At 41.8% G+C, this 15,961-nt stretch overlaps 1 protein-coding gene across 12 annotated transcripts in view; it reads left to right on the top strand.

Annotated features, from left to right (window-relative positions):
* Positions 1–15,961, top strand: part of sulf1 (sulfatase 1) — a 383,460-nt gene that overhangs the window by 267,397 nt on the left and 100,102 nt on the right. For all 12 annotated transcript variants that reach the window (XM_063064855.1, XM_063064868.1, XM_063064861.1 and 9 more), the window contains one exon: positions 3,917–4,046. In XM_063064855.1, the coding sequence (XP_062920925.1) occupies positions 3,917–4,046 (130 nt within the window). The remainder of the gene's footprint in view (positions 1–3,916; positions 4,047–15,961) is intronic.

Consider the following 15,961-nt stretch of genomic DNA (forward strand, 5'->3'; position numbering starts at 1 on the left):
CTGCTTTTTGAACAGAAACACACGTAACTGATGGTAATAAAAACTTGTTCGCTTTAAACACAGTGTAGTGTCTAAAGGTCACACGTTCACATGACTGATACTAGTTAGAAACTCTTCAGCAAAAGTCTCCTGTCCCAATTAAGTGGCATAGTGGCCCAATTAAACAAAGGGAATCCCAGTTATCTTTTCGATTTGTTTTTGTTTTTTGAGAGTTGTCCCAAATATGCACCTGTTTCGATTAACTGATGGCCCAACTAATTGGAATCCACTGTATTTTCTCTGCAAAGTGGTGAGTGTCATTAGTACCAGTAAGTCTAATTAACAAGTGAGTGGGACATGAAGGAAATCAGGGTGAGTGGAATTTATTAGTTGTTTTAGTGATGTCTCTTCAATTGCCTATGTTCAAATATAATTGAACTTGTTAAATATCAGAATCAGAATCAGGTTTAATATCACTGCCATATGTTGTGAAATTTGTTGTTATGCAGCAGCTGTACATTACAATACATAATAAAAAACTGTAAAATACAGTAAGTATGTATATTTTAAAAATTAAATCAAATTAATTGTGAAGAAAGAGAAAAAAATATTATGGTAGTGTTCATGGGTTTAATATCCATTCAGAAATCCAGTGGCAGAGGGCGAAAAGGTGTTCCTGAATCATTGAGTGTGTGCCTTCAGGCTTCTGTACTTCACTCTTGATAGTAGCAATGAGAAGAAGGCATGTCCTAGATCATGGAGACTCCATAATGATGGACGCCGCCATTTTGAGGCGCTGCTCCTGGAAGGTGTCCTGGGTGCTGGGGAGGCTAGTACCCATGATGGAGCTGAGTGAGTTTCTGCAGCTTATTTCAATCTTGTGCAGTGCTTCCGCGCCACCACCCCACCCCCCCCAACACCATACCTGACAGTAATGCTCATCACCATACATCTGTATGAATATGCAAGTGTCTTTGGTAACATACTGAGTCTCCTCAAACTCCTAATGAAACAAAGCTGTCTTCTTTGTAACTGTACTGATATGCTGGGCCCAGGATAGATCCTCAGAGATTATTGACACCCAGGAACTTGAAATTGCTTACCATTTCCACGACTGAGCCCTCGATGAAGACTGGTGTGTGTGCCCTCGTCTTACCTTTTCTGAGCCCCTTCCTGATCTGTGCCCTACTGTCACAAGAAAAATAACAGCATGGAAATGTGGTAGTTAAATTAGCGTGCTGCGACATTGATACTCCCATGGATACACCAGCGTAGTTTTGAATAAATGCTGCTTGTTCTAATTTTGTTTATTTCTTTGCCTAATGAGTACAAGGGTCAGTCTGCAACTTCAGGAAAGACACTTGTGTGAGAAATTTCTTACCAGCAGCAACTATAAAGTCATTTATTTTATTCTGTGTAACTGTCAGGGTTTCAACCTTGTCAGAGAACATTTTAGCAACCTCACTAATCAAAGTATACATCTGAAGGCCTTCAGGCTTAATTGTTCTCAGCGCCAGGTTTTCTGAAAGTTAACATATTCCACTGAGATGGAGATGCGCCATCTTAAAAGGCAGTTGAACACTGATTAAAATCGAGCCCCAAGAAAATAGCACTAAGCCTCTGTCTCACCGCTGTAATGGGAATTGATTTTTTCCCCTCAGTCTCTGATTGGATAGATTCTTCCCGCCTGAAGACTCGATGCGCTGTCTTGAAACTTGTGTCAATAATATTAACATGGAGAAGGAATATAAATCTTACTGACAGAAAACTGATGTTCACATCTGAGTGCCTGTATTAGTGAAACCCATGCAATATGCATTAGTAATCCGACAAGTTGGTAACGGGTTACTTTGAAAGTTGAATAAGTAACTTCAGCTCTGCAAATTTTGCTAAGGTCACACTGAGAATGGCTTCAAAAGACTGGAACTAACAACTTCGGTGTGCCAATGCACTGAATGTAGAAATAAAACACATTTTCCATTTGCCTTCAACTCTTCTCTCAGAAAGTAGTGTGTCGTACTGGGCTATGTTATAATCAACACCGAACTGTCTGCAGTTCTGCCATTGTACCAGTCTCGACAATATGACCCCAGTCTGCTTAATAATCATCTCAGGTTTTTGTTGGGGCAATTGGACCGCTCATCCATCTGTGAAACAGGAAATGTGGCCACGGCAGAACCGAGCCCCCATTTTATTTCAGAGAATGGGAGAACGAGGAACTGGGCAAGAAATCACAGTCACAATGAATTGCACTTTATCCTTAATATGTCATCCCAAACTTCATTTGCATAAATTAACACCAGCATCAGGACAGTCCACAGGATGACTATTTCTTGATTCTATCTAAACCCATAACGATAAATACCTGCACAGAAACAGCACCCCATTTCCACAGAAGCCAGCGTAGTAACAAGATCATAATTAGTGTCACTATCTGGTGTGAGGATATTCAGCAAAAATCTCTGTAAAAGTTTCTCATTTCACTTTATCAAATAGAAAATCGCTTATGCAGCATATACAGTGTATTCCAGGTAATTGAGTCATCGGTTAATCGGGACAGCCGCTTATTTGAGACAACTCCTAAAGAACAAAAACTAATCAAGAAAATAGCCAGCAATCCCTTCATTTACTTGGCTTGAAGATACCAGAAAAGGCCGTGAGTGAAAATGGAACTTCTCACTACTTCAACAAGTTAGGAATATGAACAGTTTGAAAGTATCGAGAAAACTGCCTAGCAGATTACCGTCACCCAATTGCCCACCATTGAGAACATCCACCATAAATGCTGCCTGGGCAGGGCGAAAAGCATTATCAAGGATGCATCTCACCCTAATCATGGACGTTTTACTCTCCTCCCATCCGGAGCCTCCACTCCCATACCAGCAGGCACAGGAAGAGCTTCTTCCCTGAGGCTGTGACCCTGCTGAACTTCACATCACAGCGCTAAGCAGTATTGCACCCATATTGTACTGTCTTAGTACTTTTATATTTGTGTGCTGTAGCACTTACTTTTTATTCGCAGTTATTTTGTAAATAACACTATTCTTTGCATTTCTGGTCAGATGCTAACTGCATTTCATTGGCTTTGTCTCTGTACTCGGCACAATGACAATAAAGTTGAATCTAATCTAATCTAAATCTAATCATTTTGAATGTCACAATGAAAAAGAAGATTTGGAGCATGCATTTGTAGATAGTATTGTATGAAGGCAGTCCATTACCTGCAGTAGGTGTCTGCACTGATTTTGTTCATTGTGTACACTGGATGAATTCCTCCATCGATAACTATTAGGAAGTAATACACTATTTTACAGTACTGTAGTACTATTGGTAGTGTTCTAATTTGTTCTGTATTTCATATAAATACATAATTTGTTACTCATTTTGTCCTTTATACACCTTAGCTATTTCCATGAAATTTTGGCTAATTGGGATGGGCGCTTAATTGAGCCAAAATATAACGGGTCCCAATGTGTCCCAATTAACTATATCCACTATACTGACTAATTTTATATATGTGCTTCATGAAGTGACACTGTGGTTAACTGACACAATACTGGTTGCAAATTTTACACAAATCAATAATATTCTTCAAAACTGAAAAGAGAATGAGGATATCATTGTCAGTGTCTTTAATTGCAATGTTAGGTGAATACAGTCAAGTTATTCCAAAAGCTGAAAAGAAATGGCCTTCTCTCTGGGAAGCAACCCTTCATTCTGGTTTGACTGTCCTTGTGGATCTCAAAATTCCTTTGCCTTTGAAGGTCATGTACCAAACTTATTTGCAGGGAAATATTGTGCAGCTTTTCAGAAAATCTGGTACATCTTTTCTGGTTACCAGCTGAAATCAAACTCTTGCAGCTGGCCTGTACTCTTAAAACAAGCTGTGATCAAACATTACTCACATAGTTCACACAAACCTTGTTCATCTTTCCAGCAAACTGCTTCGTAAGAAGGAAGATGGAACTGGTGATGCCCAACAAACAAACTATCTACCTAAATATGAAAGAGTAAAGGAGGTCTGCCAACAGGCAAAGTACCAAACAGCCTGCGAACAACCTGGACAGGTAAATGACAGTAATCATGAATGAGACTATGCTGTGCCTGGTTGTAGATCTACAGCTTAATATCAGGGAACAAATTAAAGTATTGTGTAAAGCATTAGAGAACGAATGCATGACCGGTATAGGAAATGAGATGAGGGGCCACTCACCATTAGCATCAATGTTCAATTTATTTTGCTGGTCTCTTTGAAGCTTTATGTCAGTTGCTTGGTGATTACAGCAATCACACAGCTACTACCCGTTGTTTGCCAATTTGTTGAAGTTTGAAGTTGTTTAACATAAAAGCATTAACTACAAAGACCAGGTTGTAAACTTAATTATAGCTTCAATTATGCCATGTGATCACCACCAATTCCCTGAGCACAGATGTCATAAGCCACCTGCAAGCAGAACATAAAACAGCTATGGCTCTGAGAACAGAGTCTTTGATGTTATTATTCCAATACCAAATATATAATTGTTTTGTATTCTTTAAGATTGATTCCTAAGAAGCCTCTAGGTTGGTCACCAAAACTTATGCCATCTAGGCCAATTCTTTTGTACAATGATATGTTTCATTTATCTTGAGAGAAGAGATTAAACCGAGGGCTCAATCAGCTCAAACATCCCGATTCCTTGGCAGTAATTGAAATGAAGAAGAATTCAAAGATTCAAAGTCCGTTTATTCTCAAAGTAAGTATGCAGTATCCAACCCTGAAATTCGTCTTCCCACTCATCTTTCATTGGGAATTCTCCCTCTGCCAGGTGAACATGGGTCCATAGCCTATCCATAAATATATATATGCGTGTGTAGAATTAATGCACAATTTTTGGCAAGATTTGTCTGACTTGTGTTATTTAAATAGGTTTAGGAAAGGCCTTAGTTCAGAACATTTTTCCACAGTGCAGATACTTCTGCTCTTTAAATAGGGTCTCCATTACTTGGATTATGATACTGAGTCCAATGAATGGATTGTGTAGCAGGTAAATATGGAAGACTTTGTTTTTACTGCTTAATTCTCGCCCACTAACGTGGTGATTATTTATGACCATTATACCCCCGCCAAATGACATAAAAGACCAACCCATCCATGTTCTCACCAGCAACGGGTCACATCTGGGATCTTGCTCAATTCTGCCAGCTGACCATATCTGATCCACAAAGTGCCAGAACCACTTTCCTTCACTCATGCTCCAATCCCTAATCCATCATCCACCTAATTTCTCATTTTTGCTCCACAATGCCCTTAACTCCTGTGCATAGACAATAGGTGCAGTAGTAGGCCATTCAGCCCTTCGAGCCAGCACCGCCATTCACAGTGATCATGGCTGATCATCCACAATCAATACCCTTTTCCTGCCTTCTCCCTATATCCCTTGACTCCGCTATCTTTAAGAGCTCTATCTAACTCTTTCTTGAAAGAATCCAGAGAATTGGCCTCCACTGCCTTCTGAGGCAGAGCATTCCACAGAACCACAACCCTCTGAGTGAAAAAGTTTTTCCTCAACTGCATTCTAAATGGTCTGCCCCTTATTCTTAAACTGTGACCTCTGGTTCTGGACTCCCCCAACATCGGGAACATGTTTCCTGCCTCTAGCGTATAATATATAATCTTATATGTTTCAATCAGATACCCTCTCATCCTTCTAAATTTCAGTGTATACAAGCCCAGTCGCTCCAATCTTTCAGCATATGACAGTCCCGCCATTCTGGGAATTAACCTCGTGAACCTATGCTGCACTCCCTCAATAGCTAGAATGTCCTTCCTCAAATCTGGAGACCAAAACTGTACACAATACTCCAGGTGTTGTCTCACCAGGGCCCTGCACAACTGCAGAAGGACCTCTTTGCTCCTATACTCAACTCCCCTTGTTATGAAGGCCAACATGCCATTAGCTTTCTTCACTGCCTGCTGTACCTGCATGCTTACTTTCAGTGACTGATGAACAAGGACACCTAGATCTCGTTGTACTTCCCCTTTTCCTAACTTGACACCATTCAGATAGTAATCTGCCTTCCTGTTCGTGCCACCAAAGTGGATAACCTCACATTTATCCACATTAAGCTGTATCTGCCATGCATCTGCCCACTCACCCAACCTGTCCAAGTCACCCTGCATTCTCATAACATCCTCCTCACATTTCACACTGCCACCCAGCTTTGTGTCATCTGCAAATTTGCTAATGTTACTTTTAATCCCTTCATCTAAATCACTAATGTATATTGTAAATAGCTGCGGTCCCAGCACTGAGCCTTGCGGTACCCCACTAGTCACTGCCTGCCATTCTGAAAGGGACCCACTAATCCCTACTCTTTGTTTCCTGTCTGCCAACCAATTTTCTATCCATGTCGGTACCCTACCCCCGATACCATTTGCTCTAATTTTGCCCACTAACCTCCTATGTGGGACCTTATCAAAGGCTTTCTGAAAGTCCAGGTACACTACATCCACTGGCTTTCCCATGTCCATTTTCATGGTTATGTCTTCAAAAAATTCCAGAAGATTAGTTAAGCATGGTTTGCCCTTCGTCAATCCATGCTGACTCGGACCTATCCTGCTACTGCTATCCAAATATGCCGCTATTTCATCTTTTATAATTGATTCCATAGACATGCTTGGCACATACAAGATTTGCCCTGACACCTCAGCCATTGCCAGTCATTATGAATTCTGCTTCAACCGTTGTTTCTGATTGGAAACATGTTGCCTTAATGACCTTGACTTCCATTCTGTTTGATCCTCGTTATTATTCTGATGATTACCCCAGGAAAATTGCATTCATCAAGTCAGCTTTTGCAGTTTCCCTCAGACTCTTTCCTCTACACACCCCACCCCTCCATTAAATATTTTGGAGGCCATTCCCTTCATTTCTCTAATTATTCTATGCTTACCAAATTTTAATTACACTTTAGATTTTCTCTTAAACCTCTTGAGTTGAATTAATGGAATTTCAGATTTTGAGTATCTACTGGAACTAAATCAATTCATCTCTAGAGGAGGAAGCCCGGCCAATGCTTTGTTTCGCTAAAATCATTAGGAATGACCGCTTCAAGGAGTTATCATGCATTCCACTCCTGTGCCAACTTTCTGCACAGAGTACAGTGGCTTCCGACAGCAATATAATGACCAAAGTACCTAAACGTTATTGAGATCCCCTTTATACACCATTCAAGGTTTTGTAGTGTTAATTAGAGGCAAGGCAATATCAGAAGGTAGTGGAAAATCGCAACAGGTCTGGCAGCGTTAATAAAAGAGAAACAGTCAATGTTATAGAGTCATAGAGAAACAGACCTTTGACCCATCTAGTCCATTTCAAACTATTTATTATTCTGCCTCGTCCTACATCAAGCTGCACCTGGACTATTGTCATAGTCATACTTTAGTAATCCCGGGGGAAATTGGTTTTCGTTACAGTTGCTCCATAAATAATAAATAGTAATAGAACCATAAATAGTGAAATAGTAATATGTAAATTATGCCAGTAAATTATGAAATAAGTCCAGGACCAGCCTATTGGCTCAGGATGTCTGACCCTCCAAGGGAGGAGTTGTAAAGTTTGATGGCCACAGGCAGGAATGACTTCCTATGACGCTCAGTGCTGCACCTCGGTGGGATGAGTCTCTGGCTGAATGTACTCCTGTGCCCACCCAGTACATTGCGTAGTGGATGGGAGACATTGACCAAGATGGCATGCAACTTAGACAGCATCTTCTTTTCAGACACCACCGTGAGAGAGTCCAGTTCCATCCCCACAACATCACTGGCCTTACGAATGAGTTTGTTGATTCTGTTGGTGTCTGCCACCCTCAGCCTGCTGCCCCAGCACACAACAGCAAACATGATCGCACTGGCCACCACAGACTCGTAGAACATCCTCAGCATCGTCCGGCAGATGTTAAAGGACCTCAGTCTCCTCAGGAAATAGAGACGACTCTGGCCTTTCTTGTAGACAGTCTCAGTGTTCTTTGACCAGTCCAGTTTATTGTCAATTCGTATCCACAGGTATTTGTAATCCTCCACCATGTCCACACTGAACCCCTGGATGGAAATAGGGGTCACCGGTACCTTAGCTCTCCTCAGGTCTACCACCAGCTCCTTAGTCTTTTTCACATTAAGCTGCAGATAATTCTGCTCACGCCATGTGACAAAGTTTCCTACCGTAGCCCTGTACTCAACCTCATCTCCCTTGCTGATGCATCCAACTATGGCAGAGTCATCAGAAAACATCTGAAGATGACAAGACTCTGTGCAGTAGTTGAAGTCCGAGGTGTAAATGGTGAAGAGAACGGGAGACAAGACAGTCCCCTGTGGAGCCCCAGTGCTGCTGATCACTCTGTTGGACACACAGTGTTGTAAGCACACGTACTGTGGTCTGCCAGTCAGGTAATCAAGAATCCATGACACCAGGGAAGCATCCACCTGCATCGCTGTCAGCTTCTCCCACAGCAGAGCAGGGCGGATGGTGTTGAACTCACTGGAGAAGTCAAAAAACATGACCCTCACAGTGCTCACTGGCTTGTCCAGGTGGGCGCAGACATCTATAATGCTCCCCTCCATGTTCCTATCCAAATTTCTCTTAAACATTGAAATTGACCCCGCACCCACCACTTCCTCTGGCAGGTCATTCCACACTGTCACTATCCCCTGAGTGAAGAACTTCCCTTTCAGATTGACTTTAAATATTTCACCTTTCATCGTTTACCTATGACCTCTAGATCTAATTCTAATTCCAGTTCTAATCTCACCCAACCTCAGTGGAAAAAGTCTGCTTGCATTTACCCTATCTATACACCTCATAATTTTGTATAGCTCTATCAAATCTTCATTCCCTCAGTCTGCTGCAATCCAGGGACAAAGTTCTAACCTATCCAACCTTATCCTACATCTCAAGTCCCAGCAGCATCTTTGTAAATTTCACTGGACATTTTTAATCTTATTGATAACTTTCCTGTAGGAAAGTGACCAGGACGACACACAATACTCCAAATTAGGCCTCGCCAACATCTTATACAACTTTAACACAGCATCCCATCTCCTGTACTCAGTACTTTGATTTATGAAGGCCTATGTGCCAAAAGCTTTCTTTACATCCTTATCTACCCGTGACGCCACTTTGAAGGAATTATGAATCTGTATTCCCAGCTCCCTCTGTTCCACTACATCCCTCAGTGCCCTACTGTTTAATGTACAAGTCGTGCCTTGGTTTGTCCCCATGTATCTGCATTAAATTCCATCTGCCAATTTTCCATAAGACCATAAGACAAAGGAGCAGAATTAGGCCATTTGGCCCATTGAGTCTGCTCTACCATTTCATCATGGCTGATCCAATTTTCCTCTCAGCTCCAATTTCCTGCCTTCCCCCATATCTCTTCATGCCCTGACCTATCAAGAATCTATCAACCTTTGCCTTACATATACTGTACATGAAGGCTTGGCTTCCACAGCTACTTGTGGCAAAGAATTCCACTCTCTGGCATTTTTTGGCCCATTTTTCCAGCTGAAAAAACGTGTCAAGTGGAATTTTCTTTGTCAGAGCTGGGAAAGAGAAAAGCTATTAATTTTGAGCTGCGGAGAAAGTGAGTGGGAAGGATAGATATGACACGGTGAGGCCAGAGTTCCCATGGGGAAGAGTTAATGGAAACTGTTACATGGTTAAAATACAAACAATTGTAAATTATTGCAAAATGGAAGTCACACTGGGTAATGGAGAGAGGGAATTTCACCTGCAGCCAAAATGACTTTTTGATTTGTTTCTCTTTTCATATTTAAATATTTCTGTATTGTTTTTCTCCTGGCACCTCCTGTTCCAATGGAATGCTCATGCTTTTCCTGGCCCCACATAAATTTTAAGAAAATTTCAGTTATCCTTGCCAATGAGCCCATTGGGATTGCTGTTTAGGATGCCTGGTGTTCCTTATCAATGAGTGAACCATTGAGTCTCCCACTGAAAATATTTCCGTGATTTGGTATGTCACCAAAGACACTCGCAAATTTCTACATGGAAAGCATTCTAACTGGCTGAATCATTGTCTGGTATGGGGGGAGCACAGCACATGATTTATGTAGGCTGCAGAAAGGTGTAAACTTAGTCAGCTTCATTATGAGCACTGATCTCCCCAGCATCCAGGACATTTATAAGGAGCAATGCCTCAAACGGGTGGCATCCATCTTGAAGGACCCCCATCACCCAAGGCATGTCTTCTTCTCACTGGGGAGGAGGTACAGGGTCCTGAAGGCACACGCTCAATGATTCAGGAGTCATTTCTTTCCCTCCGCCATCAGATTTCTGAATGGACATTGAACCCATGAGCACTATCTCACTATGAATAAACTCATCTCGGGCTTCCAGACGGGTGCACGCATTGGTTTTAACAGACATTTCAATGACAAACTGTGCCATCTTCATCAGGGATAGTTTGTCATCGAAACATCAATTAAAACCAGTACTTGTACCCAGCCGAAAGCCCAAGAAGAGCTTATTCATCATATATGCTGGGAAAACACTAGATCCTTTTTTACAACTTCACTTCATTTCTTTTGCACTATTTACTCAATTTAAACAATGAAAAAGAAAACCCTTAACTCCAGTGGCGTCATCGGGATGCCATCAATACAACATTGTTTTAGCAGGCTTTCTTATTTTTATGAGGTCGAGTTGCTAGCTCAATGCTCAACCCAGCACGGATGGAAAGCGTGCAAGGGAGCCAGCTGGATTCGAACTCGGGAGCATTTGCTCCGAAGTCCAGCACTGATGCCACTATGCCACCAGCCAGCTGAATTTAAATAATATATATACTGAAATTCACAGTTCTTATTATTATATATTACAAAGTCCTGCTGCTGCAAAACAACAAATTTCATGACATATACTGGTGATAATAAACCTGATTCTGATTGAACAGCTGCTCAATGAACTGTTCAGAGGCTAGATTTAAAAGGCAGCAAGTGGTACTCAGTCCATGATAAAACCAATAATCCTGTGCAGAGTCCAGATCATCTATATATCTGAGGATGTCATATTATAATTTTCAGGCTATAACAGCAGCTTCATGTAAATTCTAATACTATATTAACAATTCAGAAATTATTCACATTCACATCGATCAGCGTGGATCAATCCCAAAGGTAGTCAACTTCTGCCGTAATCAGAAGCAAGTGACAAACACTTCTCTGAATTAAAATGCCTTACTGGAAACAGAATTTTTGAACAAAACCACTATAGTCTACTTTATTACATTCCTTTCTATGACCTACAAATACCAAATGTATTTAACTGTAAAATCCGCCTGAATACTTCCATTATAAAAGGATTATCCCAGAAGTATTAGACTCTTGTGGTTCTATGTAGCAGTTAGTAATTTTCTGCACCGTCCCCTGTGAGTCATTGTGACAGAGCCCTGATAGATTGTGTGCTGCTTGCAATATTTAGTTCCCTGTTGTTGATACTAAAAAAACTTGTAAGAAAAACCTTCAAATAGAAATTCGTGGGAAATGAAATTGATCATAGTGTTCACCAAACCACTTTTTGATCCTTTCTTATGTTCAGTTTACAGTGAATACCTTGCGTGACTTTTTAGCTCTTACAGCTGAATTACAGCCGTTTCCTTCAAAGCCTATTTTGAAGGGTTTGATGGAAGGCTGATATGCATTACGATAGCTGTGAGTCAAGTCGTCCTAAACCTTAAATCACAAAAGAATAAGAGTAAACCAATAAAAATTCTTTCAGCATCAACTTTCAGCATTCCTGAGGTGTCGTGTGCAATTGAGATTACAGATGAATGTTAGTCTGGGTATGCCTGAAATATATCAAATAATTATTAAACAAACATTTCAGTGGCAGAAGCAAACAGTTAAAGTGATTCTGGATGTGAACAAAAATTTGGACATACTGGTACCACACACAAAATGATTGGGGATCTCAGCAGGCCAGGCAGCATCTATAGATAAAGTAAACAGTAGATGTTTCAAGTCAAGACCCTTCATCAGGAGTGTGCTGATGAAGGGTCTCTGCCTGAAAAGTCAACTGTTTACTCTTTTCCATGGATGCTGCCTGGCCTGTTGAGTTCCTCCAGCATTTTGTGTGTCTTGCTTTGGATTTCCAGTATCTGCTGATTTTCTCTTTTTGTGACATAGTGATACACTTATCTAACAGGGAGGGACAAGTAGCTTCTGAATTTCCAGATTATGATCTGGTCAGATCTTGATGGCACCTGTTTTATGGCCAAGAGGAAAGCTAAACTTCTATAGCTAGGTTTACAGACAAAAAGTTCATTTATATAATTATTCTGTTAAATTAAGCCAGTAGAAAAATGGAACATAAAGTCCAAAACAGTTCAAGGCCAATTCAGGATTGGAGCTGAAAAGCAATTCTTCATCCACGATGAACAGTAACTAAACTGTTCTAGGTAGGCAAACAGATATCACCAATCATTCAAGAGATAATTGATCAAGGGATTATCATTTTCCATGGGAACAATAGAGGGGTTGGTTAAATAACCAAATAATCGACTTTTGTTGCACTCAGCTACAGGATGTACAAGTAGTAACCTGTCTAATCTTTTATTTTCTGAAACAGTCGGTTGTGAAAATTGATAGATGAAAAGCTCCCCAACTCTACACTTTCCACAGGGATCGCTCCCTCCATGATTCCCTTGTCCATTCAGCCCTCCCATCTAATCTCCCTCCTCGCACTTCTCCCTGCAAGTGGAAGAAGTGCTACACCAGCTCAGTCACCTCCTCCCTCAGCTCCACTCGGTGACCCAAATAGTCCTTCCAGGTGAGGACACACTTCACCTGTGAATCTGTTGGGGTCATGCGTTGTGTCCAGTGGCCTCCTCTACATTGGTGAGACCTGACGTAGATTGGGGGATTGCTTTGTAAAGTACCTTCATTCCATCCGCAACAAGAAGGATTCCCCGGTGGTCAACGGTATTAATTCCAATCCCCATTCGTATTCCAACGTGTCAGTCCATGGCCTCCACCACTGCCATGTTGAAGCCACGATCACATTGGAGGAGCAACACCTCATATTACATAGAAACATAGAAAATAGGTGCAGGAGTAGGCCATTCGGCCCTTCGAGCCTGCACCGCCATTTATTATGATCATGGCTGATCCTCCAACTCAGAACCCCGCCCCAGCCTTTCCTCCATACCCCCTGACCCCCGTAGCCACAAGGGCCATATCTAACTCCCTCTTAAATATAGCCAATGAACTGGCCTCAACTGTTTCTTGTGGCAGAGAATTCCACAGATTCACCACTCTCTGTGTGAAGAAATTTTTCCTAATCTCGGTCCTAAAAGGCTTCCCCTCTATCCTCAAACTGTGGCCCCTCGTTCTGGACTCCCCCAACATCGGGAACAATCTTCCTGCATCTAGCCTGTCCAATCCCTTTAGGATCTTATACATTTCAATCAGATCCCCCCCTCAATCTTCTAAATTCCAACGAGTACAAGCCCAGTTCATCCAGTCTTTCTTCATATGAAACTCCTGCCATCCCAGGAATCAATCTGGTGAACCTTCTTTGTACTCCCTCTATGGCAAGGATGTCTTTCCTCAGATTAGGGGACCAAAACTGCACACAATACTCCAGATGTGGTCTCACCAAGGCCTTGTACAACTGCAGTAGTACCTCCCTGCTCCTGTACTCGAATCCTCTCGCTATAAATGCCAGCATACCATTCGCCTTTTTCACCGCCTGCTGTACCTGCATGCCCACTTTCAATGACTGGTGTATAATATTCTGTTTGGATAGCCTCCAGCCTGATGGAATGAACATCAATTGCTCCAACGTCTTCAATTCTCCCCATCTTTTCTCTTCTCCTCACCTGCCTAACTTTTCTCCTTGGTATCCCTCCTCCTTCCCTTTCTCCCATGGTCCACTCTTGTCTCCTATCATATTCCCTCTTCTTCAGCCCTTTACCTTTTCCACCTATCACCTCCGAGCTTCTTACTTTGTCTCCCCTCCCCCACCCACCTACCTTCCCCCTCACCTGGCTTCACCTATCACTTTCTAGCTTGTACTCCTTCCCCTTCTCCCTCCCACCTTCTTGTACTGGCTTCTTCCCCCTTCCTTTTCAGTCCTGATAAACCCTAAACGTCGACTGTTTATTTCCCTCCATAGATGCTGCCTGATGTGCTGACTCCTCCAGCACTTTGTGTGTGTTGCTCTTGTTTATGATTGTTGCTTGTAAGATGTACAACAAAAAATTTGTTTTGCATGCCAAATAGGTAATTTCATCACAATATATCAACATAGTACAAAGGAAAAGAAAACAGTAACAGAATGCAGAATATAGAATTACAGTTACAGAGAAATTGTAGTGTAGGCAAAAATTAAAATGTAAGCCCATGTTGAGGAGAATTGTACACACAGTTTGTTCAATGGTTTTAGACTTATATACATGTATATGATATAACACAAGTAAATTATTGAGAAGTTTCTACCTCAAAAATCAGTTTGTTCATTGAGGTTGGTGGTTCTGGTATCTATCGATATTTCTGACAATGAATGGTAAAATGATGAATTATATCATTCATATAAACTTTAATATTCAGTATATAAAAGCGCCAGACGTTAATAGATTAACTGTTGATCAGAGATAGTGTCACGGAGGCAGAAAATGTGGAAGTCATGGAGGTATTGTCTACTGAGTCTCTGTGGGTGGAAGTTAGAAACAGGAAGGGGTCAATAACTCTACTGGGTGTTTTTTATAGACCACCTAATAGTAACTGAGACATGAATGAGCAGATCCGGAGACAGATTCTGGAAAGATGTAATAATAACTGGGTTGTCATGGTGGGAGATTTTAATTTCCCCAATATTGATTGGCATTTCCTTAGAACAAGGGATTTAGATGGGGTGGAGTTTGTTAGGTGTGTTCAGGAAGGTTTCCTGACACAATATGTAGATACTGTAAGTCTACAAGAGGAGAGGCTGTACTTCATCTGGTATTGGGAAATGAACCTGGTCTGGTACCAGGTCTCTCAGTGGGAGAGCATTTTGGAGATAGTGATCACAATTCTATCTCCTTTACCATAGCATTTGAGAGGGATAGGAACAGACAAGTTAGGAAAGCGTTTAATTGGAGTAAAGGGAAAATATGAAATTATCAGGCAGGAACTTGGAAGCATAAATTGGGAACAGATGTTCTCAGGAAAATGTACAGCAGAAATGTGGCAAATGTTCAGGGGATGTTTGCATGGTGTTCTGCATAGGTACGTTCCAGTGACACAGGGAGAGGATGGTAGGGTAGAGGAAACGTGATGTTCAAAGGCTGTACAAAATCTAGTCAAGAAGAAAAGAAAAGCTTACGAAAGGTTCAAAAAACAACAGGAATTCTGCAGATGCTGGAAATTCAAGCAACATACATCAAAGTTGCTGGTGAACGCAGCAGGCCAGGCAGCATCTATAGGAAGAGGCGCAGTCGACGTTTCAGGCCGAGACCCTTCGTCAGGACTAACTGAAGGAAGAGTGAGTAAGGGATTTGAAAGCTGGAGGGGGAGGGGGAGATGCAAAATGATAGGAGAAGACAGGAGGGGGAGGGATGGAGCCGAGAGCTGGACAGGTGATAGGCAAAAGGGGATACGAGAGGATCATGGGACAGGAGGTCCGGGAAGAAAGACGGGGGGGGGGGTGACCCAGAGGATGGGCAAGAGGTATATTCAGAGGGACAGAGGGAGAAAAAGGAGAGTGAGAGAAAGAATGTGTGCATTAAAAAGAGTAACAGATGGGGTACGAGGGGGAGGTGGGGCCTAGCGGAAGTTAGAGAAGTCAATGTTCACGCCATCAGGTTGGAGGCTACCCAGACGGAATATAAGGTGTTGTTCCTCCAACCTGAGTGTGGCTTCATCTTTACAGTAGAGGAGGCCGTGGATAGACATGTCAGAATGGGAATGGGATGTGGAATTAAAATGTGTGGCCACTGGGAGATCCTG

The sequence above is a fragment of the Mobula hypostoma genome, chromosome 1, assembly GCF_963921235.1.
Source record: "Mobula hypostoma chromosome 1, sMobHyp1.1, whole genome shotgun sequence".
In the NCBI taxonomy this organism is placed as follows: Eukaryota; Metazoa; Chordata; class Chondrichthyes; order Myliobatiformes; family Myliobatidae; genus Mobula; species Mobula hypostoma.